Source organism: Achroia grisella, unplaced genomic scaffold (assembly GCF_030625045.1).
Source record: "Achroia grisella isolate CSIRO2021 unplaced genomic scaffold, CSIRO_AGI_Agris_v1 utg1360, whole genome shotgun sequence".
Taxonomy (NCBI): Eukaryota; Metazoa; Arthropoda; class Insecta; order Lepidoptera; family Pyralidae; genus Achroia; species Achroia grisella.
The window spans coordinates 1,196,622-1,222,559 of record NW_026712626.1 but is presented as its reverse complement, the minus strand read 5'-3'; the positions used below and the strand labels follow the sequence as shown (position 1 = coordinate 1,222,559).

Sequence of the window (25,938 nt, the reverse complement as noted above, 5' to 3'; positions counted from 1 at the left end):
TAACGCTGTTTTACACCCTGTATATTGAAATCTAACACTTAATTTTTCAAAATAAATCATTAATATGACTTCCTTGAATTGGTATGTAACAATTTAATGATTATCGATCCGTTAAACTAGATTTTATTTTAATTTCACGTATTTTTTATGTAAACGGGCAGTGGTTACTACATTTCAAACTAAGAGAATATTCTCTTGCGCTGTTTTCTGAAATCTGCAGAGTTTAAGGTCAAGAAAAGGACAGAGTGATTGTACTGTTATGTATTAGAAAGAGAAGTGTATTATTAATGAATGTAATATACATGAGATTTCGTTCCGAAGATTTGATATTATTTGAAATAACTATTATTAACACTTGTGAAATAGATATATATTGTTGGTATATTGGATACTTTACCTTTATTAAACACTTATTACATTATTTTACGTGTAAACAAATATACTTATAGTATATTTGTTTACAAGAATAATGTATATTTAGTTACAAGAATAGCTACAAGTTAGTAATACAACTTTCTAATAAAGAACAAGTTTTTTTTATTATTGTTTTCTTTTATTTTATTCATTTGTATTATAAAATATTTTTCTATTAAAAATCTAAAGATAATTATCAACGAGATAAATCTTTGGATATCTGATATCCTGTGTACCTTCAATAATATTGATCGTAACATTTTTGAAGCGCGCATGCGTAATTTTTTGCACAAGTGATTTTTTTTTATTTAAATATTAACTATATTGTTAATATTAAGTTAATTTACAATTTCAATCAATTAGATAGTTTCAAATAATTAGAGTCAGTAAAAGTCGAATTGTCGATTTGAGTTTAAACCCAAACGCAATTGAATATTTCATTTAATAGAACGAATGCAATCTATTTCATTCATTCCTTCCTGACTATTTTTTCTCTATATTATCTTGTTCTGTGAACAGTCTGTGGTTTCTTCGCGGGTTTACTGAAATTTTGTTTATTGTTTATTCAATTTTCAATTATTTGTTATATCTTGTTTATTTTGTTCTTTAGTTTTATTTCAAATACTTATTTATATATTTACTTTACTAGGTAATTCGTTAATTATATTATTAATTTTAATAACTTTAATCCTATTTTGCAAACCCTGAAGTTTCTTTCATTATTTCGTTATTTTTTAATACAGTTATTGTGTATTGCCTTCTTGTTTTTAGATTTTCCTATGACAATGACGAACGATAACGTGAAAATTAAAATGATTAGGAAGTATTTAAAGTTAAAAATAATAGAAAATAATGTGTCGTTTAAAAATCATAACCAAGAGAAGAATAGTGTTTACGATTTGATGAAACGAACTGTCTTGCAAGGAGAGTCTCATTCCGCTCTAATTATAGGACCTCGAGGTAGCGGCAAAACTACTGTAAGTGACGGGAATGTTATATATTCTTTTCCAAATTGCATTTTTATGCCAAATGTAATTGTAATGACAACAAACTACGTCCCCCTTGTGTTATGTTGTAACCATCGCATACATGAACAGCACTGCGAACAACACGTCGTCATGGATTGATGTTTCCCCACATGTGTTGCAATTCCAGAGGACTCATGACATGGGTCTCACCACATTAACCCAACAGACTAAAATGAGCAAATATCCTGGAACTGGATGAAAGATTTCTGCCTAGCTGAAGTATGAAGTACTTTGTTAATAGATAGAGATCCTCCCATGGCAATTTCCAACAACTCATCTGCTTATAGTTCCCATACTGATTGCAGATAGCAAATTAAAAAACAAAATGTGTTTACAAGTAGCTATTATTCACTACTAGCTTACAAGTAATCTATTTGGTGGCTTAAATAGGTGAGACTGAGGTACTGATGCAGGCAGCTTTTTTATAAATTCTATATAATGTTAGTTTACACTTACAGAATAACCATAGAGTCAGATAGTATTTTTTTTATTTAGCAAATGAATAATTCTCATTGTGTTTGAATGAGAATAGTTCCAAATAGGTTTAATTTGTTTTAACCTCTTTACAGCTTATAAATTCAGTACTTCACCAACTGTCCAAGGAGGTGGATATAGAGAGTGATGCAATCATAGTCAAATTGAATGGTTTGATACATCATGATGATAAAATTTCACTGAAATCTATCACAGCTCAGGTATTGTATTTTATTTATTAATTCTAAACCAAATTAAAACAGAAAGAACCACTAAAACAAAACTGAAATATTTACATAAAAGTTTAAATAAATATAATAAGTATTATACACTTGCTGTGTCTGCGGTTTCAGCTGTATGAAATTTATAGTCTATATGTTATTCTGATGTATAAACTATATTACTGTAAACTTTCATCAAAATCCGTTTAGTAGTTTTTGTGTTAAAAAGTAACAAATGTCCATCTTTACTCATAGACTTTTGTGCCTATAATACATTAATGAACAGGTCATTACTAATACAATACACTACACATCAGTCTCTGAGTAAAAGTGTCCTTTAGACTAAAAGGCCTTATCATTATCATTAGCATGTATGTGACCACAAAGATTCAGTACGGAGTACACTTAATCATTGGGGCATTAAATTCTGTTCATTACTAAGTCTACACTAATGGGTGTATAGAAAGGTAAATTTTTTTCCAGGGTAAGAGGAATGTTAGTAATGGGTAACACCATTGCTAGAAATTTACCAATGCAAGTTGACCTTCACGCAGTGACCCCTGGAAACCATCCTGATAAATTTCTCGTGAATTTGTCAGGATGATCTGACCTGACCTCATCTTATCTTTCTCCACTGGTGTCCTGCCAGAATACCGTTAGCATAGATGGGTGTAGTATTCCATTAGCATCCATTGAAAGAAAAATTCCATTATCAGATAAAACACTCTCAAGAATCTTCTTATAGTTCAAGTCTGCAATAGATAGGATAGATTAAAAAAAAACCCTAATAGTTTTTGTTAAAGGACACAAAATGAAGTCACACTTCAGTCACATTCAAATGTATTTTTTAGATGCAACTGGAGAATGCTGTTGGCGACCGAGTCTTTGGTACATTTGCTGAGAACCTCTCCTTCTTGCTGAGCTGTCTTCAAAGCGGTGCTGATAGGCGCTGCAAGAGTATGGTGTTCATATTGGAGGAGTTTGACATGTTCTGTCATAGTGGCCGCACACAGACATTGCTGTACAACTTGTTTGATATCACACATAGCAAGCAGTCGCCTATGTGTGTTTTAGGTGAGTGTTTTTTTCTCTCCCACTTACAAGGGCAGCCCAAAATGAGAGTACACTGGAAGGAATTAGAGGAGGCCTTTGCCACAAGGCACACTGTACTGCGGGATATTATTATTATTATTATTTTTATAGCCTACTGATGGTAAAGTTAGTGTTAGTTTTATTTATTGTTATTTCACTGCCAGGTTCGTCAACTTGTCCTAAGACATAGGTCTCCTCCAAAAGACTCCATGTTTCTCTGTCCAATGCTTTCCTTCTCCATACTAGTACAGCCACTTCTCTTATGTCATATGGAGTATGACATAATATAATGTAATTAATATATAGCTATAACACTTGGAATTGCACCTTATTATAGGTGTTGTATCGAAAATGTTTATTATTTTGAGGTTAAAAAATTAGTGTTATTCTTATTTTAGGTGTCACAAATCGCCTAGATGTTATGGAATTGCTGGAAAAACGAGTAAAGTCACGGTTCTCGCACCGACACATATTCCTGTTTCCAAATGAAGATATAGAAGCAAATAATACAAATTCTACTTCGAAATCACCTGTACAGTTGCTTAAGGCATTGCTAGTAGATTTGCTGAGCATGCCATCCGGTTTGGGAAAGAGGGATGATATGGAAACGCCTAGAAAGAGAAAAGTAAAAGGGAAAAAATCAGGTAAGACAAAAAATACATTCAAATATAATGTGTAAATAATAATGTGGACCAATAGCCGCCCTTTTTTTTACTTTCATTCTTTCTTTCATTATCATCTATTAAAAAATATACACATACAACACTCAGACCGAAATAAACAATCATATATATAAATACAAATGTTTGCATCATGTGAGGAATTGAATCTGCGATAATAAAAATAAATTGTTGTGCTAAACCGCTAGACAACGGACTACTTTGCATTGACATATAAATAAAAAATTATATTGTTTCAGCATACATAGAAGAAATGGAGGTAGACAGAAGTAATGAATATTCAATACCAACAGAAGTATTGGAAAGATGTAAAATGGATGTACGACAATTTGCTGAACTGGATCCAGGGTATATAGAAGACTGGAATTCCCATATAGCGGCGTTAGCCATGAGTGACATTGTTACTGACTCAATAGAGAAATTTTGTTATTATACAGCCAACGAACAGATATACAGGAATATTCTGGTGAGTTATCATAATGGACTTTAATAAAAGCATGTCGGGGAATGGGATTATTAGTGGTTTAGTAAACTGCTTTAATTGCGATGGCTGCGGGTTCGATTCCTCGCACTTTGTATTAGCTTGGGTGTTTTCTATGTTATTACATATGTATTTACAATAAAAACGTATCTATGTATTTGTAACAGTTGTCAAGTACCCATAACACAAGATCTGTTTGCAGTGGGATTAGATGGCACTGTGTGTCCTGAGATATTATTAATAGATTATAATAGTTTACGAAAAAATACAGACGAGGTAAAAGTATCAACCAGTGACTTTTTTTAATAAATCTTTTTAAAGAGCAACACACAAGTTTCTTGCTTATTCTTCTTGCGATGAATTTACGTTCTTAATGAGTAGAGGAATAAAAAAATATTACTATTCAAAACTTGTATTGTTTTTATTTGAATAAAGATTATTTCTATTTTTCTCTAGTTTCAGTTAGTATGTCAACTTTCGCCAAACAAACCATACATAGATGCAACAGATCTGACGACGTTCATAGACAAAACTGTAGCCCCGGAGCATAGAGTGAAACTGTTGCAGTCACTGTCTATACTAGAATTGTCTCTGGTTATAGCTATGAAACACGGGTTGGAGATCTTTGATGGGCAGCCTATGAATTTCGAGATGGTTCTACATAGGTAATGTAATCTCTACATCTCATTTTTATCACTATCTTCATGCTTAACTTATTTCTTCTCATCTTATTTAATTTAATTTCCATTATTTCTTGTACCGTCGACTTTATAAAAAGTCATCTACTTGAGTACCTGTACCTTATCCTTTTGTATTTCGACGATCTCGGTGGTCTAGCGGTTTAGTACACTGCCTTAATTTCCGATGATCTCAGGTTTGATTCCTCACGCGGTTAAACATTAATTTATGATACATAACTAATTACACATATTTCACATATACTAAACACTCCGACTTGAGGATTATTGTTTGATACAAACAATAATCCACAGGTCTGAGTGTTTTCTATGTAAATTATGAATGTATTTAGAAGATAAAGTATTTCAGTATTTATATTAGTCGTCTAGTACCCATAACATAAGCTCTGCTTAGCTTGAGTCTAGATGGCACTGTGTGGATTGTCCAGGGTTATTATTACTATTATTATTTTCAACACACTTGCTCGTAAAGTGAATGTAATTTCATCGGTTTTCGATATATAAAGCGGCTTACAAAACATGCGTGCGTTGTAAACGTAAATAATAGACTTATTTATGGTTACAACGCACGCACGCATTACATTACCGCACTATTTTAAAGAAAGAAAGTCAACCATTATTAACAAACATAAATATACTTACTTATTTGTTACTTTTATACAAAATTTCGAAGTGACAGCCGCGTGGCACCAATCAGTAGGCAGTGCACTGATTTCAAAAAGTGGAACTGAACAGAAAGTGCGACAATGTGCATCACTGTCGCTTCGCCGCCACGTCATCATGTTTTATGGTTGAGTTTATTTAAAAATGTTGTAAAATATACGTGTGTATCTAATACACTCATCTCTATGATGAATAGGTTTCCATGACGGATCTTCCTGATATTAAAAAATATCACAACATTTCTAGCAATAATCCAGTGTTTTATTTTAATTATAGGTATACAAAATTCGCAAACGCCAATTCGTCAACGCAAACCGTCCCCAGGCCAGTCATACTGAAAGCGTTCGAACATCTACAAGCTTTAGAAATAATACTTCCAGTACGAAATACTGACTCTATATACAACTCAAGTGATACCACAGCCAGTCGAGTGCAGAAGGAATATAAATTATACACTCTAGCCGTGCCCATAGATGATATTAACGAGGCTGTGAAGAATTTCAAGGCTCTGCCCACAGAAATTAGTCATTGGTACAATAATTCTGTTGTTTAAAATTTTCAAAAACAAAATCATTGTTGAACTACGGTTTATTAATATAGTTAATGGTTTTAAAACGAATAATTTTAGACGTGGTCTCGAATGAATCAATATATACTTTCTGCGGCATTCCGAAGTAAGTTTTGAAACAATGGTAACAATAAACAACTAATTTAAATTCAATAATATATACTATAAATTAGACATACAACTCGTGACCACGGCTACGGAAGTGTGCAACCTTGTGGAAATGTCGTGAGAGGTAAATACGAGTATCTTCACTATAAAAATATTCGTATTAAAACTTGAACGTGAAAGTTTAAAACTAAATAAAGTAATGTTTATTTTAAAACAATTACTTAACTATGTTTAAAGTATTACTATTTTTTTATTTATTAATATAAGTATTGAAATAAACTAATTTATTTTTGTATAACCGTTGTTTTATTTACAATCATTAATATGTACAACAATATATATTTTTATCACTTGGGACATCCATAAATTATACGTTTAGGGGGAGGAGAAAAGGGGGGCGTCAAAGAGTTATTGGATTTAACAAACGTGAAGAAGGTGCAAAGTTAGTGCAAAAAAATGAAATGAAACACGGAGCGCTCATATTTTAGTACTAAAACACATTTTTAAGGGTGCAGCAATATCCGAAATTTGAGTGACGTAGTTTATGGATTACCCTTCCATAAATATCCTAAAACACATAAGTAGTCTGTACATTTCAACTTAAAAGTGTAATGTTACACAATGCATTAAAAGTCAACACTCAAGTTTTATACTCCTTCTTGGTGTATTAACTATGACTATTCAAAAGAGCTTAGATTTAATTTTATTTGAATAAAGAATTTAATATTCCAAATTTAAAATATAACAAAAGCAATGTACAAAAGCATACTACTAACTATACTAAATAGTAAAGCTACAATACAACTTCTAATTAACTAATCAACCCATCTAAGATGGGTATTAGCGGAAATAACATCTCTCTTATAATCATTTTCCCCAAATCTATGTCTAAACCTGTCTTGACTAGCATTTAATTCTTCAGCATCCTTCAATTCCATCGCTGATAATTCCCTTAACTTTTTTCCTTTAATACTTTCTATGTTTGGCGCAATCCCAGATGTTGACGGTCCGCCATGTTTAAATTTCGCGCCATTCAATTCGTGCGCCATAGAGTCGAGAGCTCTATGCAATTCGTTCTCAGGGTTGCCAGGACGTTTGTTCAAAAATCCATTTTTATATGTGCCTTCATGGTTTTGATCGTTTACGAAAGCATTGTTGGTAAACATGCGAAGGGCCACTCCATTCTTTTGATTTGTTTGCATCTGGTACAAACAGAAAATTTATTAGCATATTGATTTCATGGGTTTTAAAAAATGGTTGAAAAATCACTCGAATGGTTTAAAAAATATCTAACATTCAAGTAATCCGAAAAAAATGTATATTACTATAATTCTTAGTAGTAATGGTACCAACCTCTTTGAGTTTATCAACAACCAAGCTATGGCCGGTGTTGACTCCAATGCCGCCTACTTCTTCAACGCTGTTGGAGCGATGGTACGGCCGTAACGCTGATACAGCTCTCGACACTCCAACCTAATGGAAGGAATATAAAGTTACATAAAGTTTACTTAAATTTTGTGTTTATACAATGACGGTTTCAATGAATACGTCCTTTTAATAATAATAGCCCTGGCCAAATCAATTCAGACAGCGTCACCTAGTTCCAAGCTAAGCAAAGTTTGTGTTATGGGTAATAAAAAAATGATATAAATACTTTTTTTTTGTAAATGCACAAAATATACATAGAAAGGGGATTGTTAGACATGTGAATTCATAACCCCAGTATCAGGAATGTACTATGTCAGGTTGACCTCCACGCGGTTCCCATTGAAAACCATCATGGTAAACTGCTATTTGCCAAGATGGGCTAACTCACCCTGACTTCATGCTCATTTTATTATCCTCCACTGGTGCCCCGCCAGCATAAACCGTTAGCGCAGGAGAAATTCAGGACTTATTCTTTTTAAATGATCCTGTAGGTACATGATTAAAAAATACAGATTCATTTTTAAAATTAGTTAAAGAGAATAGGGCACTATAGTTACCTGTCCGTGTCGTATTCTGTGCTCGGTTAAATCAGCTCCAAGCAGTTCCTCATATGGGTCCATTCTGATCGGCATTACTTTGTCGATGATCCATAGAAGTGCCATCGTCACCACGACCGCCCACGTCATCAGGCATACGGCCGTCAGGGTTTGTACTCCCAGGAGGTACCAACCACCGCCTGGCAATTATTATAAAATTAATAGAAATAATAAATATATAACACTAGACAATTCACACAACGCCATCTAGTCCCAAGATAAGCTAGCTAAAGCCGGTATTATGGGCACTAGATAACTGATACAGATACATAGTTGTTATTCGTAAATACATACATATTATACACATAGAAAACACCCAGACCGATATAAAACAATCATACTCATGAATACAAATGTTTGTGCCGTGTAAGGAATCGAAACCGCGACCATCGGAAGAAAAGCGGTTTCGTTTACCTCTAGACCACCGAGTCAAATCGTCAAATAAATAACCCAGAAATAGAAGTAATAATAATAATAATATAATATAATATAATATAATATTTATAAAAATAACTAGTTTATGTGGCAAACGTTGTTTTCCATTTAAACTCTTTTCACTTTTTTCTTTCTTATTGGATGGAGTATTTGTATGTTGTATTCTCAACTGAATCTATATAAATAATTATAAAGAATATCTCAACATTGTGAAAGTTAATGATTATTTAATAGATTTTAAAAATGTTCTAATACTAGATCTATCACTAAGTTTCAGTCAATTGCATAATCTAATTCTTCTTTTTATACTACGATGGTGGCTGACAGTCATACGGCCCATCAGATGGTAAACGGTTACCGTAGCCTATGGACGCCAGAAACACCGGTGTGTTACGTGCGTGTCGCCGACACTTAAGAAACCTTAATATACCCATCTTGAAAACCAGAAATAGTTGCTAGAGAAAACCTCGGCAGGTAATTGATCCCCTAATATACCCTTCTTGTAAAACCCCAAAACGCGAAAACCCTGGTAGGTAATTCACCCCTTAACATATCCTTCTTATAAAACCCCATGCTGTACTCTCTCGAGAAAACCTCGGTAGGTTTCTTCATTTCACAATGTAGTGTACACAGGGGGAAGCTCCTCGGCACTGGCACTCGGCACTCCACGGCGCTGTCCGAGACCACTTAGGTTCCAGCGTCTTGGGATGAATTCCCTGACGAAGCTTTTACGAAGAAATAGTCAAATAATTACTCATTTGGCAATTACAATACAATTACTTGGTAAATTACGATAATTACTTTACCTTTAAAGAGGCCAGATCTGCCGTTGGTTGTTTCTAAGGGAATTGGGTTGTCAGCGAAGAGACCAACCGCTATGACACCTGAAAGAAATTGAAAATATATTTTTTTAGCTATAAAGCTTATGGTTCATATAATGGAAGGAAAGGAGGAAAAATATTTCATTATCCATTAATAATATAACACGTGTAAAAAAGTTCAACTATAGTTATATTTTAATCTTAATAGTAGTATTATAAACGCGAGTTTGTGAGTATGGATGGATGTTTGTTACTCTTTCACGCAAAAACTACGAAACGGATTTTGATAAAACTTTACAGTAATATAGCTTATGCATCATAATAACACATAGGCTATAATTTAAAAAGATACAATGTAAAGTAAGTGCAATGCAGACGAAGTTGCGTGGGTCAGCTAATATAGCTGACCCACGCTAAGTTGTAGGTATCATCGGAAAATAAATGACGCCCAACTAAACGTATATTATCATACTCCTATTTATGGATTTTTTGTTATGTTTTGTGTTCATGATTTCATACATAATTTACACAATAGAAAGTTTATTATTATTATTATAATTTTCAATATTTTTTTAGTAGTGTAAACAATATATGTTTACACTACTAAATAAAATATTGAAAAGGTTTTTTTTTTAATTTCTTCAAACCAATCACTCCATTACCTCACCAGTGAACAAATTGCCTTAGCCGCACCGCCCGAAGGATCGGCTAAAACAGTTTGTATGGCACCAACATCTAATATATTTATTTCATGGTCTGACGTTATTCTATGTCGTAGACTCTCGTTCCTGACACACTCCATCAGCAAATGATGAACATCCTCTATTGGACCACATACTTCACAATTTTGTGAATTGCTTTTTTTCATCAGGTATGCAAACTTTGCCGATGGATAATGTCCAGAGCGGAGTCTATGCATTTTTACTTTGAAAAGGTTAAGAGTACAGAACATTTTGACTAAGAAAAAAAACCGTTGAGTCAAGAGTTTTATTAATGCTGAATGGCCCGAGTAAAAACTGCACTAGACCATCGATGTCGTCAGAAAAAAAAATACATAAAAATATTATATTAGCCATCTTAAAAAAAGGGGGAGGTTCTACGTTTTTTTAGAGTCTATTAAATACTTACCCCAGATGCCACAAGCGCCGTGTACAGCAGAGGCTCCGACTGGGTCGTCCACTCCCATTTTATCAAACAGTGGTGCAGAGATAGAGGCTATAGCGGCACCTATCATGCCAATAAGAAGCGCCTCCCAGGAGCGGTATAGAAAACATCCAGCTGAAATATAATAAATAATAATAAATAAAGAAACCTAGACAATTAACACAGTGCTATCTAGTCCCACGGTAAGTCTAGTATTATGGGAATTAGACAACTGATATAAATACTAAGATATTTTTTTGGAAATACATTCATAATGTACATAGAAAACACCCAGACCGATACAAACTGTTGTGTTTGTTGGATTTTTGTTCGTTCAAATTTCTGCTGTCTGATAGTGTATATATAAAATAGTAATATAGTACATTTTCTTAGAAAATGAACAAAAAAACTCGAATCAAAAAAAAAAAATTAAATCACTATGTAAAATTTTGGCTACTTTTTAAAATATACACTTTAATTATTCGGTAACCACAATATGTTGTATGTTTACATTTTTAGTAATAGTTTAGAACTTAAGTACTATCGTCGTCGACAGAATAGCAGAGAGGGTAGACTCACTGCCCCCTCTGAGTTGTAGACCGTTTATAAAAATTACGTGTCACGTTGTTTGTCCGCGATGGACTCCTAAACTACTGTACCGATTGCAAATTTGATTTGCACATTGTGTGCAATTTGATCCAACTTGAAAGATAGGATAGCTTACATTTCAATTTATAGTAGTAATATTATTTAACCTTAGCCACAGCAACGCATGACCGGGTCTATTAGTTATTATATAAGCAGCAATAGTATTACTTTTTATTTGAGACAAATAAAGATGATTATTATTATTATATTCAATGTTAATTTTAAAATAAAAAAAAAACAATAAAATAAACTTACATATTTAACAATTACATAAGTTAATAAAGTACACAATACCGGATAGTTAGGAGATAAATGATATAAGCATTTTTATGTTGGCCGGATTTGAAAACACGAGCAGTAATTCAGGGTATCAAACCACTGTACCACGATATTCTCATGTTGGTACACTTACCAGTTATAGAGACCAGTGCTCCTAAGATGCTGTTAATGAGATCCATTACTTCTGCTTTACCCTTGTTCCTTATCAGTGTAAATCTATTGAATAAAACAGAATACAATATCTTATATGGAATTAGTGTAAGGTTTTACAACAAACTGCTAGAGTCTGTCCACAATTTGCCAAAAAAAGATTCAAATATCCTTTAAAACATTTTCTTTGTAAAAAAAGAGTTTATAAATGATAATAATGTTTTTGTAGAAACACTTAAAAATCATAGTGCTGATAATGTTGTCTGATTGAATAAAGATTGAGTGCGTAGCGGTTTCTATATTTTTTGTCGCATGCCTAATCCTTCTTAATACATATTTACCTAGAATAACATTTATTTAAAAAAGCAATACGCAAGTTTCATACATATTCTTGTGATGTGTCTGCTTTCAGAATGAGTGGTAGAATAAAAAAAAAAATAGACTATTCAAAAGTTTTTATATTAAGTTTATTTGATTAAAGATTACAGTAATACCTCGCTTAAAGCTGTTTCGTTTGGCGTTGTTTTGGTTTAGCTCTCCTAGAGAACGTCGAAGAAATGGTTCAAGAAACGAAAGAAAGAGTTACAAATATCTATATTTGCACTGTTTGATACTACAGTAAGACCTCGTTTAACCCTATTTTGTTTAGCGGTGGAACTTCATGGAACGTATCCTCCACGTTAAGCAAGGTCTTACTGTGATTTTAATGCAGTTTTCAGCAATGGATAGAGTGATTCAAGTGGAAGGTTTATATGTATAATACGCGCGTGTTATAGTATCTTCTCGGAGAGTAAATAATCTCTTATTAATAGAAATGTATACTTACAGAAGTCCGAAGCACCCGCCACCGAATGATCCCATCATGGTCATGACTGCTGCGCGAGCTGCATACTGCCACTTGGCGCCGCTTACCTATAAATAAAACAAAACTTGACCAACGGTATCCCTCGCATGTTTAAAATTATTTTAATTTATAATTTTTAACATGGCAATCCTTTCATTAGTTTAAAGGCAAGATCAATATATAATATATAAAATTCTCGAGTCACAATGTTAGAGTAGTTCGAAAAAAAAGTCATCTTACAGTCATATAGCGAGAGAATGGTTTTGACTTATATCAAAACTATTCTTTCGCTATAAACATGAAGATATGTATAAAAGTCTCGTGTCACAATGTTAGTTACCACCATACTGCTCCAAAACGGTTTGAGCGATTTTTATTCAATGTTATGTGCACATTCAGTACGTCTGAGAATCGGCTACTATCTATTTTTCATATCCCTAAGTGATAAGGGTCATCCACTCCTAACATTTATATTTTATCTTTTATATTCTATATATCAGAATAACATATATGCTTTTAGTTAAAATTATATAATGTAAATTGGGCGAAATATAGTGACATGTGTTATGCAGACGAAGTTGTGCGGGTCAGCTAGTAATTCTTACTTATAGATCAAAATCATTCAGTATCGAGTTTAGAACTGAGAATATGGGCGGGTGACGGCTGTAAGAAATGTATTTAAGAAGTATTATATCAAAATGTACATATAAAATATAATTAAATGGACTCTATTCAACACTTTTTTCACTGAGGATTATAATTGCATTGCCTATGGGCCCGTCATGGCAAATCCGGATCTGTGTATTACAAGGGCTCAAGAAACATTCCTATAAAAGCAAGGATACATGACAAACAAGTCGATTTATCTCCAAGCATGAATGCTTAATAGTCTTTACTCAATTACTATTAAATTATTCAACATACTCTGTCATCCGTGTTCCCGTAATTGACGGCCATTTTAAAATAGGTATAGTTAAACAAAATGGCGGTAATTTGTAGCACGCTAGTTGTCATTAAGAGAACATTTTGCAAATTAGACGCAATTGAAATTGAATATTCATGATGATTTGTGCTGTATTTATGTTAGTTTGTAAAAGTAATCTATATATGTACATATAATAAACGTGACACTGTCTGTGTATGAAAAATATAAGACCCAACACAATTATTGTTAGTATTTTTTTCTGTTCGTCTGTGCATTTTTGTTAATCATTGTGTTGGGTTCTATTAGATTGATAAAGACTGCCAATAATAGTTTTGGTCATATATTTTTCATATACAGGCAGTTTCACTTTTATTATATATACATATAGATTACTTTTAAGATTAACAAAAAAGGAAAAAAACATATGTAAGAAACACTTTTACCCTCTAGTGAAACCCTTCTTGGGTTTCACTAGAGGGTAAAAGTGTCATCATCATTTGCTTCTTCCTTATCGCATTTATTTGGGGTCGGCGTAATATGTAAGAAGTAAGAATAGTATACTCACTCCATAAGTACTCCCGGAGTTAAACGCCAGCCATCCCCACCATAGTACAAACGTTCCCATGACAGCATTGACTGGGTTCCCCAGTGGTAAGGGAGCGTTCCCGTTTGCATATCGACCCAATCTAGGTCCCAGCATGAGGGCTGATGCAAACGCCGACGATCCACCTGAATGTAAAAGACACCGGGTATAAATTAAAATTCCATATACAAAAATATTTAGACTCTTTTATCAGAACACCTCAACATTTGAGATATTCTCTCGCCACTTATTTATTCACATATTTGTTATTTATTTATTTATTTAATTAACACAATATAAACTTACAGCTAATTGCCAACACGTTTATATTTTAAACCTATTTATACTACTTAAAATTATACAATGATAAAAATATTCTTATTTTAGTAATTATGGAAGGCAAGGCTTCTGCATAAACGTCAGCATCTTGGACCTTACCTAAAAATAAATTTAATAATTGCAATGCTCTCATAGTGGGAGAATTGCTAGCGTGGCTTGTGCGTATCGACGCGGTTGCAAACAGTCGGACACGTTATAATCATTACATAGTATAAAACAACGTTGTCGCAGTCTGTCCGTCCCTATGTGTGCTTAAATCTTTAAAACTACGCAACGGATTATATGTAGATAATAGATATAGAAGTCTATATTAGTCTACATTTAAGTACGGCTATTTATTCTTATAGCATATGATTTATTATCTATGCAAATATGTATATGAAATTGAAGTGTCTGTATGTAGTTTCAAATTACCAGTTTTTCAACAAATGCCTATGAAAGTATATACCTACGGTACTTACATCAAAAAAATATTTTTACTATTTGTCTGTCGGTAAAAAACTCACTGAAAAGGCGGTCTTATTGCTAAACTACCTCTTCCTACCTTTATGTCGATGGTAAGGATATGAGAGAAAGAGTACCTAGAAACATAGGAAAGACATATACCAATGAGATGAAATAAAAGTATATACGGTACCTATTTAAAATTTTAATTTTATAAAAAAAAACTGTCTGTCGGTGAAAAAACTGACACAAAAGACAGTCTTATTGCTAAACTATCTCTTCCAGACAATCTTTAGATGTAGACGTTAAAGATATGAAAGGAAAGACACATACCAATTAGATGGACAGGCCCGGAGCCGGCGATGTCCACAGCGCCCAGCTTGTTGAGGAACCCATGGGACCCCCACACCCAGCCCGCCGGCACGCAGTACACGATTGTATTCAGGAACGAGAACATGCAGTACGCTTTGAAGTTGCATCTGGTGGAGAAACAAAGCAAAAGGTATATTAAAAAAAAATAATAAAAAGGTAAGGTATATGTAACGAATTCCCCTTAAACTTAAGGGAAAAATTTAAAGGTCAGAAACGGCAATAGATATGGCGTTACAAAGTATTTTCTAGAAGACGTGCTGTTCATGAATTACAGAGACCATCGGCTTGATTGCTATTATTATTTAATTAATAATAATAAAAATGTTTATTTTGGCATCAATGGCTCATTTATTAGTAAAATATATTTTTTCTCCTGGTCCTATTAGTCCTGCTCTGCACAGCCATAAAATGTCATCTTTTCGTGCAAGAGTGAACATATCAGATGCACCCGGCAGCCCCATCAACATCCTGAAATCCCGGTGGTCTAGCGGTCTAGCTTTATCCCCTCCGATCGATCCCCCGTCCAATTCAAACGGGGATCGATATTACGACGGCCTGAGCCGACGTTCGATCCCCTAGTGGAGCCCTTAGACTAAAGTGGTATCTGTTGGGCAGGAGTTGGCCTTCAGCCGCTCCATAAGTCCTTCCGCGGGTTTGGAGTGCCATCTGCACTCGCCCCCTAACGTCCGGTGAAGCTGTAAAGGCCATCTGCGGCCAACAGCATTAGAGTAGTCCGAAAAAGAAAAAAGGGTCTAGCTTTACTACCGATGGTCTCGGGTTCGATTCCTCGCATGGTGTAAACATTTATATTGTTTGTATCGGTCTGGTTGTTTTCTATGTATATGTGGCATGTATTTATTAAAAAAAAATATACATCTAAGTATTTATATCAGTTGTCCCAACCCATACCACAAGCTCTGCTTACTGATGGCGCTGTGTTAATTGTCCAGGGTTATTTATTGCTATACTTTGCGTTGTTAAGGCGTTGTGTGTAGTTGGCCCACAAAGCATAAAGCGTAAAGCGTTTGACAGTCAGTTTTAACAAAATTAATTTAGCTTCTTTACACCGCGCTAATCTGGGCCAAAAAATTTAAATTAATTAAAAATGTTTTTTTCGGACTATTTTAAAGCTGTTAGCCGCAGCTGGCGTTTACAGATTCACCGGATGACTGATTAAAAAACTATGTTCATGTTACTCACCTTTCCGCCATAGCACCGCTGACTATAGTAGTGGCAGTAGTGGCAAAAGACAGCTGGAACAGGAAGGAGGCGAAGACGGGACCCATGAGGGCATCTCCCACTGGAGGGTCCACCAAGAAGTCACCCACACCAATGAAGGGATTAGACATCGGACCCTCGCCGAATGACATGCCGTAACCGAAAATCCAGTACGTTAAGCCTGGAATATAAATATTACCATTTTTTATTCATAGCTGTGCCCGTGACTTAGTCCGCGTGGAATAGATGACGAATGCCGAAATTTCATACAACCTTTCATCTCCCATTTCAACCCCTTACAGCATTTGTTCCTGTCCTTTCTCAGGGTCTAGACCTCCGGTGTATCAAATTTCATAGTGTTGGCGTGAAAGCGCGACAGACAGACAGACAGAGTTACTTTCGCATTTATAATGTTGTTAGTAACGTGGACTGATAGCCTAGTGCTAGCAATGTGCCATATCAGGTTGATCTCCACGTGGTTCCCCTTGGAAACCATCGTGATAAATTCTTGGTGAATTTGCCAAGATGAGCAAACTGACCTTACTTCATTCTCATGTTATCATCCACATCCACAGGTGTTTCGCCAACACAAATCGTTAGCGCAGGCGGCACTAGGCACATTATCATCCATAAGAAAAAACAGACCAACTTACAAAGCTGTCTGGCAGCTAAAATACATAGGTGAGGCAAAGTTCTTTCAAAGGTACTCTCGCAGACATTGTTTCTAATTTTGCGTGCATATACTATATCATAAATTATGGTCCGATTTTTTTATTTGACACCAATGAATGATTATATCTAATTTATTCTATGATCATCCATGTTAGTGATTAATGTCCGACAGTTGATAAGACTACACCCATATTACGGTACGTGATTCGCTTCTAAATGAGATTTGACGTGTCCATTATTTTTTTTGAACGGGACACTTGTTGACTTAAAAACAAGAACACGAGAACATTTTTTTTCTTATGCATTCAGCATTGCACATGCACAGCATGAAATTATCATCCCTCCTGTGCTGACAGTTTGCGCTGGTGGGGCAACAGTATTATTAGATGAACATGATGTCAGATCAGTCAGATCTGCAGATCGTGGTAAGTTCACCATGACCTGGTTGTTTATTATGAGTCTGGGTGGTTTATTATGTATGTATTTTAAAAATAATCTAAGTATTTATATTGGTTGTCAAGTACTTATATTACAAGCTGCTTATCTTGGGACTAGATGGCGTTGTGTGGATTATCTAGGTGTATTATTAGGAGTTTTATTAAGTGTATAGGCGAAAGTACTTACCTCCTAAAGAGATGTCTGCCAAATTCTTCATCATTATGTTGGCTTCGTTCTTTATCGACACGCATCCTGACTCCAGCATGCCGAAACCTGATGAAACATGTCAAATTTATATGTATATCTATAATAAATTATCTAAAAGAAAGTCGCTGAATTGGCCTATCTCTGTATTACTCAATCTATTTATTTATTTCAGACTACTAATGGTCCATATTATATATACCTTCTAGACTAACATACACATGAAGTGATCCTTACGAATATTATAATTTATAAATGTTAAAGTACGGATATTTGTTACGTTTTCACGCATAAACTACTGAACGGCTCATCATGAAATTTTGTACACATATTCTTAGAGAATGAGCATAGGATACTTCTTATTAAAAAAAAACGTTCGAGCGAAGCCGCGGGTAAAAGCTAGTAATATTATAAACGAGAAAGGTTGTGAGTATGGATGGATGTTTGTTACTCTGTCACGCAAACACTACTGAACGGATTTTGATGAAATTTTACAGTAATATAGCTTGTACATCAGAATAACACATAGGCAAATTCAATAAGATATTATGTAAATTGGGCGAAATATAATGATAAATGTCAAGTAAGTGTGACGCAGACGAAGTTGCGCGGGACAGCTAGTAAAATATAAATAAAACATAATTATAAGTAGTCTGTGTGGTCATGACACTAACGATGGCAATCTGCCACGGTAACGCTTCGGAGAGTAGTCCTTCTTCATGAACATACACTTATTTGGACCCAGAGAGGTCCGGAGACCATAGAAGTCTCCGGACCCCTCTGGGTCCAAGTGTATGTGTATGGGAGTGCTTCATCTTGTCTATGGACACTTAAATAAATAAATAAATGCCAGCAAGTCTGGTAATAGCTACGCTTATTAAACTTCGTTATATTTTTACGTAGTACCACAGATAACATAATATTTACTGAAATAATTTGTCCGAAATGTATTCTTGTTTTTTATCTTAAAAAAAATAAAAATAATGTACAATTTCAAGGACCCGTAATATATATAAATAATAAGAAATTTATTCCTAATTTATTTTGTAGATGCAACCGATTTTAATATGATATTCGTTATCATTTTAAGAATTTCTATTGGAAGGTTAGTTATACTAGGATTTAACTTTTATATTTTTTACTGTGCATATCGGTTTGGCGATATTTTAGTCTATACAACAATAATATTCTTGTATAATTCACACAGCTCCATCTAGTCCTAAGTTAAGTAGAGCTTGTGTTATGGATACTAGATAACTGATATAAATACATAGATATTTTTTGTACATTCAAGCATCAATACATATGTTCGCTCCGTGCTAGGAATCGAACCCGCGACAATTGGAAGTAAAGCGGTGTGCTAAACCACTTGACCATTGAGGTCGTCACATTTATTGTATTTATTAAGTAGATTTCTATAAGTACTCAAATAAGTTTAGAAGATTGATTAGGTTTTGTTATACGTGTTTTTTAATAGGTTCGGAAGTTTAGTGGTTCAGCACGCCGATTTCTTCCGATGGTAGCGGGTTCGATTCCTAACACGATACAAACATTTATATTTATAATTATGATTATTTGTATCGGTCTAGGTGTTTTATCTCTATTTTATGACTATATATTTACTTAAAATGGATAAAGTATTTGTATCAATTGTTTAGTACCCATAATACAAGCTCTCCTTAGCTTGAGACTAGATGGCGCTGTGTGAGTTGTCCTGAGTTATTATTGTTATTAATGTCCAAGTCTATTATAAAAATAAAAAATAAATACTGGCCTGTCTGCATAGTGAAGATTATGAACGAAGAAGTCAAAATCCAGTTGGTGTCTTCTAAGTCAATTTCGAAATTTTCTTGTAGATTCACGGTCGTATTTGTTAAGTTCGGGGACCGAAGTCCAATATGTTGGTACAAAGTTTCATTTGCCTCCATTTTTATTAAAAAGTTAATATATTTTTCGATATAATAAACCGTTCAGAATTGTCTATACATGTTTACTTTATAATTCTTAATTTAAAATATTTTATTACGTTAAACACTGGCGGAACACTTTTTCTTAACAAATAATAATTCGTACTAGATATTATTTTTTATTTGAATATCAACTAAATAAATCTGCCATTTTATTTTTATTTAAAATTATAATCGTCACTGTACACAAACTTTATTTCTACAGTTCTATATGCAAGGAACAACGCGTCAAATTAACAAACTTTTTTTTTATAAGCTAAGGAAACCGTTTCCTTTACCGGGCGGGTTTGAAATGAAGCGGGTGTTTCAGTTTTGAACTGTTTTATATTGGACGTGTTCATTTACCTACCGCGTGATTATATTTACAAGGATGTGTGATATGATTCCTATTGTATGGTGTATGCTTAATTTATATAGGATATTCATGTTAAAATTAGAACATTATTTAATATATTTTTTCGAGACAGACTTTGTACATTCTGCGTAAGGTAAAGGGTAGGTAGATCTATCTATAGATAGATATGAATTTTAATTACAAGTTTTTAGAAGGTTTCATTACAATTAACAAACAATATCGATTATTTAAACCAATGCAGTATATCACTTATTATAATAGAATCTTACATATTACAGCCGACATACAGCTTGCTTTTTGAGTTATGTTTGAATGAAATTTGAAGAATTAAGGCAGTGAAATAACAGGGTATGATATCTTATAAAAAAATTCCGGAATGGCAACACAAGAGTGGTACGACGGGCGTCGCATGATAACGTGATATCGGGATCTGTTGGTATAAAAATGTAAATGTAAGTTGGACTCTATTTTCTGCAATCAGTCTTTCGTCTGGGCCGTTGTACGTGTAGAGCCGAGACTACTAAAGTAGCCAGTTAAGCTCCTCCCAAAAACATCTTCGGTGTTGTCACAAGCTTCACGGAGTGATCTCACCGTTTAGAGGATTTGTGTCCGTTGTATGGCCACTGCTACACATTGTAAGATTACGTGAGCAGCCGTTTCTTCGACTACAAAGCAGCCCCGACAAAGGGGACTGTCTGTAGCACCTATTGTGTAAAGGTGTTTGTTTAAGGGACAGTGGCCCGTTATTGTCCCTATCATTATTTTGAGGTTTTGCCTATTTAGTTTCAGTAGGCGTTTTGTCAATCGTTGGTATATATACTAATGTGTTTAATAGTCATTGCAGTTTTAATTTTCAAATTCAAATTCAAAATATCTTTATTCATGTAGGTCTATTACAGACTCTTATGATATGTCAAATCTACCGTCAGTTCAGAATGATTTCGAGATGAGAAGAACTGGCAAGAAACTCACCTCGTATTTTTTTTAATGCTGTACATATTTACAATGATACAGATTCATTAACTTCAAATTTGAGAGAATAGAGTGACCACCAGCATATACTATTGAAAAAAAAACAAAAAATCTAATCAGTGTTCGCAACCTGATCAGACCAGTCTCCACAAGCAGCACCCGATCACGAGTATGTCGGATGAGCCAGCCATCATTGCACTCGACCATATTAGAGGGAGCACATCGACCCGACCCACCACGCCGCCACAAGTTTGAACTTTATAGCGAGGATGACTGTTTCAAGTTACTCCACTACGTCATTTATATTATTCACAGCATAAACTGTACCAATTACAGTTTTCACCCATTACAATATTATACGATAGAGGTACGATAGAGATAGAGTGTTTGTTCCTAATTACAGAAATACGGATCCATTTTTGATAATGTCTAGTCAAGTCTTATTATTTCTAAGCAACGCGACGGTGGATTGGTAGAAAATGCCATCAGACATTAAGTTCGCCATCAGGCATAATTTCCACTGTTGTCTTACAGCGTATACCGTAAGCGCAGACGGGTGCACCAGCCCTCTCCGATCAATCCCCCGTCGAATTCAAATGGGGATCGAAATTAAAACGGCCTGAGCCGAGGTTCGAACTGTTTCGCGCGGTGCCCTCAGACTAAAGTTATATGTGTCAGGCGGGACTTGTCCTTCAACTGCTCTATAAGTCCTTACGCGGGGGGGAAGGGGATTGTTAGTAATGTGGACTAATGACCCCATTGCTAGCAATGTACCATATCAGGTCGACCTCCACGCGGTTCCCCCTGGAAACCATCGTGATAAATACCCGGTGAATTTGTCACGTTGGGCTAACTGACCTGACCTCATATTCATCTTATCACCCTCCACTGGTGCCCCGCCAGCGTATACCGATAGCGCAGGCGGGTGCACCATACCATTATCATCCGTAAAAAAAAAAAAAGTCCTTACGCGGGTTTGGAGTTCCATCTGCACTCGCCGCCTATCTTCCAGTGAAGTTGTAAAGGCCAGCTGCGGCCAATAGCATTAGAGTAATCCGATAAAACAAAAACGGTGCACCATTCCTCTATTATCCATTTAAAAATCGTACCAATTAAGCAGCAGCATTCATGACTGATCCGTTTATTTGTCATTACAAATAAACAAGTAAAAATACTACAAAATTGATAATTGTAATGTTGTTTTTCATTGGAAACAAGTTAAATGAAGGTTGCATGAGAAATTTGTCTTGATTGCCCCTGAATTAATGAATGGTAACTAAATTAGAATCTAGGTAAATACTCTATTTTGGTGACGGCCTCGGTGATCTAGTGGTTTATTTATTTACTCGCTGTACACGCGACTTCGTCTGCGTGGAATATAACTTTATTTTTTAAAATAAAAGTGGCCTAAGTAACTCCTTATTACATCAGTTATCTGCCTAAAAATGCCCGTCAAAATCGGTCCACCCATTTCAGAGATTAGCCGGAACAAACAGACAGACAAACAGACAAAAATTGTAAAAAATGTTATTTTGGTGTATGTACCGTATTTATATTCATATGCATGTAGTAAAAAACAGTTATTTCAATATTACAAACAAACACTCTAATCTTATTTATATGTATCGATTTTTTTATTTATTTAGTTAATTACCACAATATAAACTTACAGTTAATTTACCATGTTGGTGTAAGGATAAATGTACTTAGTAAGTAAGTAATATATAAGTATTGATTATAATAATAAACAGTCAGTATACACTCAAATGTCATACCTATTGGTTCCCTAACGAGTACCACCCTTATATGGCGACCTTATATAATGTAGAAAGAATTGCTATCCGTACTAATATCATAAATGCGAAAGTAACTCTGTCTGTCACGCTTTAAACGTCAAAACAACTGAACAGATTTAAATGAAATTTGGTACATAGATAGTTTAGACCCTGAGAAAGGATATAGTCTACATTTTAATGCGAAATAAGGGTTGTAATGGGTTAAAAGGGGAGATGAAATGTGGTATGAAGGGATAGTCGTATTTAAAGCCAGAAGCTTGAATATTATTGTTTATTAAATATAAATAAACGAGCTACTCGCCCCGGCTTCTCGCGGGTACATTTACTATATATAAACCTTCCTCTAGAATCACTCTATCTATTAAAAAAACGCTTCAAATTCCGTTGCGTAGTTTTAAAGATTTAAGCGTACATAGGGACAGATAGCGCAGCGACATCATATTATACTAGGTAATATGAGATTCAAAGTGTACAAAAAATTACACTTAAGGGAGTAAAATAAAATGAGGGGTGAAAGTTTGTACAGAAATTCGTCATTATTTAAGCTAGAATGATATGACGCATGTCTTATTAGTAAAATAATTAGCCTAAATAATTAAAACTGCTACCCAAGATCACTATTACACGTGGACAAAGTCTACGGCGCAGCCAGTAGTTAACGAGGAATGCATTGAAGGTTTTACAAGAAAAATAGGATAAAAGATTTTTTAACGTCTTTACAGAACAACCAAAATATTTTAGACAACGCTTGTGACACATTTTTTTTAAAACAAATACAATAAATTAATTTCCTCTTCCTACAGACACAGATAACATAATGTTACATAGTACAGCCTTAATTAACCTTTTTATAATGCAGTGTTGCTCACGCCTGCGTTAAAGATTTACCCTGGCGGGGCACCAATGCAGGATGATAAAGTGATTAGGTCAGGTCAGTTAGCCCATCGTGACAAGTTCACCATGAAATTATAACGATAACAATCCCATCCCCCCCTTGACAACTATAGTGATTAGTCGGTGCGGACTCTCCTCACTAACGTATAGTCTAAGGTTTGATTTCAATAAATTGTATATATTTTCTATGTTGATAGGTTTGAAAGTTTATAAACTATAAGTGAAGTGAATTTGTAAAACGGTAATTCATCATCGTATACTCGGTGAACTCAGATTACATGAAGTATTGCTCAGCAATGAGCCTTTGTACTCACCGTCGTTGCGTATGGTAAAGGCCAATATAACTGCCATTACAATACTTCAAAACAAAAGCATGTCTGTCACTTAACAGTCATCTAGTAATGGAACTAAAAGGGAGAAGAAAATTGTTAATAATAGGGCTAGTGAGCCCATTGCTGGCAATATGTGTAATGTTGCCATATGCCACATGGTGTCATATCCACCAAAACGCGGTCCCCCATAGCACAGATAAGAGAATATTACATACCCATAGAAACCATTCTAATTATAATCTGATAAATATACCACCTCCAGTGGTGCCCCGCCAGTAATTAACGTAGGCGGGGGCACCTTCTATTACCATATATTTAAAAAGAAACTCAATGAGATCTACATATCTATATGTAAATTTTATTAAATCATTGCATAGTATATAAAACAAAGTCGCTGTCGCTGTTTGCCCGTCCCTATATATGCTTAGATCTTTAAAACTACGCAACGGATTTTGAAGCGGTTTATTTTAATAGAGTGATTCAAGAGGAAGGTTCATATGTATAATACGTGTACACTCGGGCGAAGCCGGGGCGAATAGCTAGTGATATATGAAGGAAAGTACTAGAATAATTCAAATATGTATTGGCATGTCTGTAATAACTAAAAGTGAGACCACATGGTTCGGGTCCCCACCAACATGCTGCCCACCTTCATGAAGGAGGATTACTGGCCGTAGGGTGTGGTGTATCGGCGCTACCGTGGTAGATTACTACCGTCTGCGCCGTGACCACACAGACAATATCAATATATTAGTTTAATAATATTAATTCATATGTTTGTAAGTCTATAAGGTATTTATAATATGGGCCTAGTTAAATGAAATAAATAAAACTTAAACAAACATGCTATCTATTATGTACAACTTTTATAAGAAATAAAAATTCATTTATTTAATTTAATTTCATATCTCGTCTTAGTTTTAAAAATTAATCACTAGATGGCGCTTTTTAATTAGTCCATATATGTAATTATGTATTTTTCAAACTCCGTTTCAAATGTTTCTTTTGAAGGTCTTCTGACATCATGTAAATATAAGTATTCATGTCACAGACTACACATTGTGTTTCTACACCAGTTCATACCGGTTACAAATTAGCATTTTCCTGATACATTTTAATATAGGTTTTTATAAGGTAACTATTATACTATAAGAAGGCTACTGTAAGTAATAAACTAGATGCCATACTGCTAGCAGTATACTTACATAGCTTAACTTTGTACAAAGTGGTATCTGTGGATACCCCAGTCTCACATTTTCTGCCGTCTAGCAGCTTATTTTTCCAGGACACAACATACAGCGTCATCTAGTTCCAAGCTAAACCGAGCTTGTGTTATGTGTACTAGACATCTTATATTAATACTTAGATCTTTTTTCGTAGATACGCACTTAATACACATTAAAAATACCCAAACCAATACTATTATGCTCATGAATACAAATGCTTATATCGTGCGAGGAATCGAACTTGTGACCATCGGAAGTGAGGCGGTGTATTCAATTATTAGCTACTTGCAAGAGAAAGGAAAAATCGGTCCAGCTATTTCAGAGATTAACAGGAACAAACAGACAGACAATATATTTTCTTTTTTATATAAGTACCGTATACATTATTTTTATATGTATGTAGTGAAAAGCTGTTAATTGGAAGTTTTAT

At 34.5% G+C, this 25,938-nt stretch overlaps 2 protein-coding genes across 2 annotated transcripts; one reads left to right on the top strand and one right to left on the bottom strand.

The window, feature by feature from the left end:
- The first annotated feature begins 1,072 nt into the window (after positions 1–1,072).
- LOC131855299 (origin recognition complex subunit 4) lies at positions 1,073–6,679 on the top strand. Its single transcript, XM_059206553.1, has 7 exons — positions 1,073–1,391; positions 2,012–2,137; positions 2,989–3,211; positions 3,628–3,873; positions 4,149–4,375; positions 4,847–5,055; positions 6,028–6,679. The coding sequence occupies exons 1-7, from the start codon at positions 1,194–1,196 to the stop codon at positions 6,302–6,304; spliced, it is 1,506 nt and encodes a 501-aa protein (XP_059062536.1). The 5' UTR covers positions 1,073–1,193; the 3' UTR covers positions 6,305–6,679.
- A 563-nt stretch (positions 6,680–7,242) lies between these two features.
- LOC131855349 (putative ammonium transporter 2) lies at positions 7,243–19,894 on the bottom strand. Its single transcript, XM_059206602.1, has 12 exons — positions 19,741–19,894; positions 17,949–18,035; positions 16,635–16,833; positions 15,396–15,541; positions 14,262–14,425; positions 12,754–12,839; positions 11,911–11,993; positions 10,836–10,985; positions 9,693–9,770; positions 8,413–8,591; positions 7,781–7,900; positions 7,243–7,629 (listed from the first exon to the last, which is right to left on the bottom strand). The coding sequence occupies exons 1-12, from the start codon at positions 19,892–19,894 to the stop codon at positions 7,243–7,245; spliced, it is 1,833 nt and encodes a 610-aa protein (XP_059062585.1).
- Positions 19,895–25,938: the final 6,044 nt, after the last annotated feature.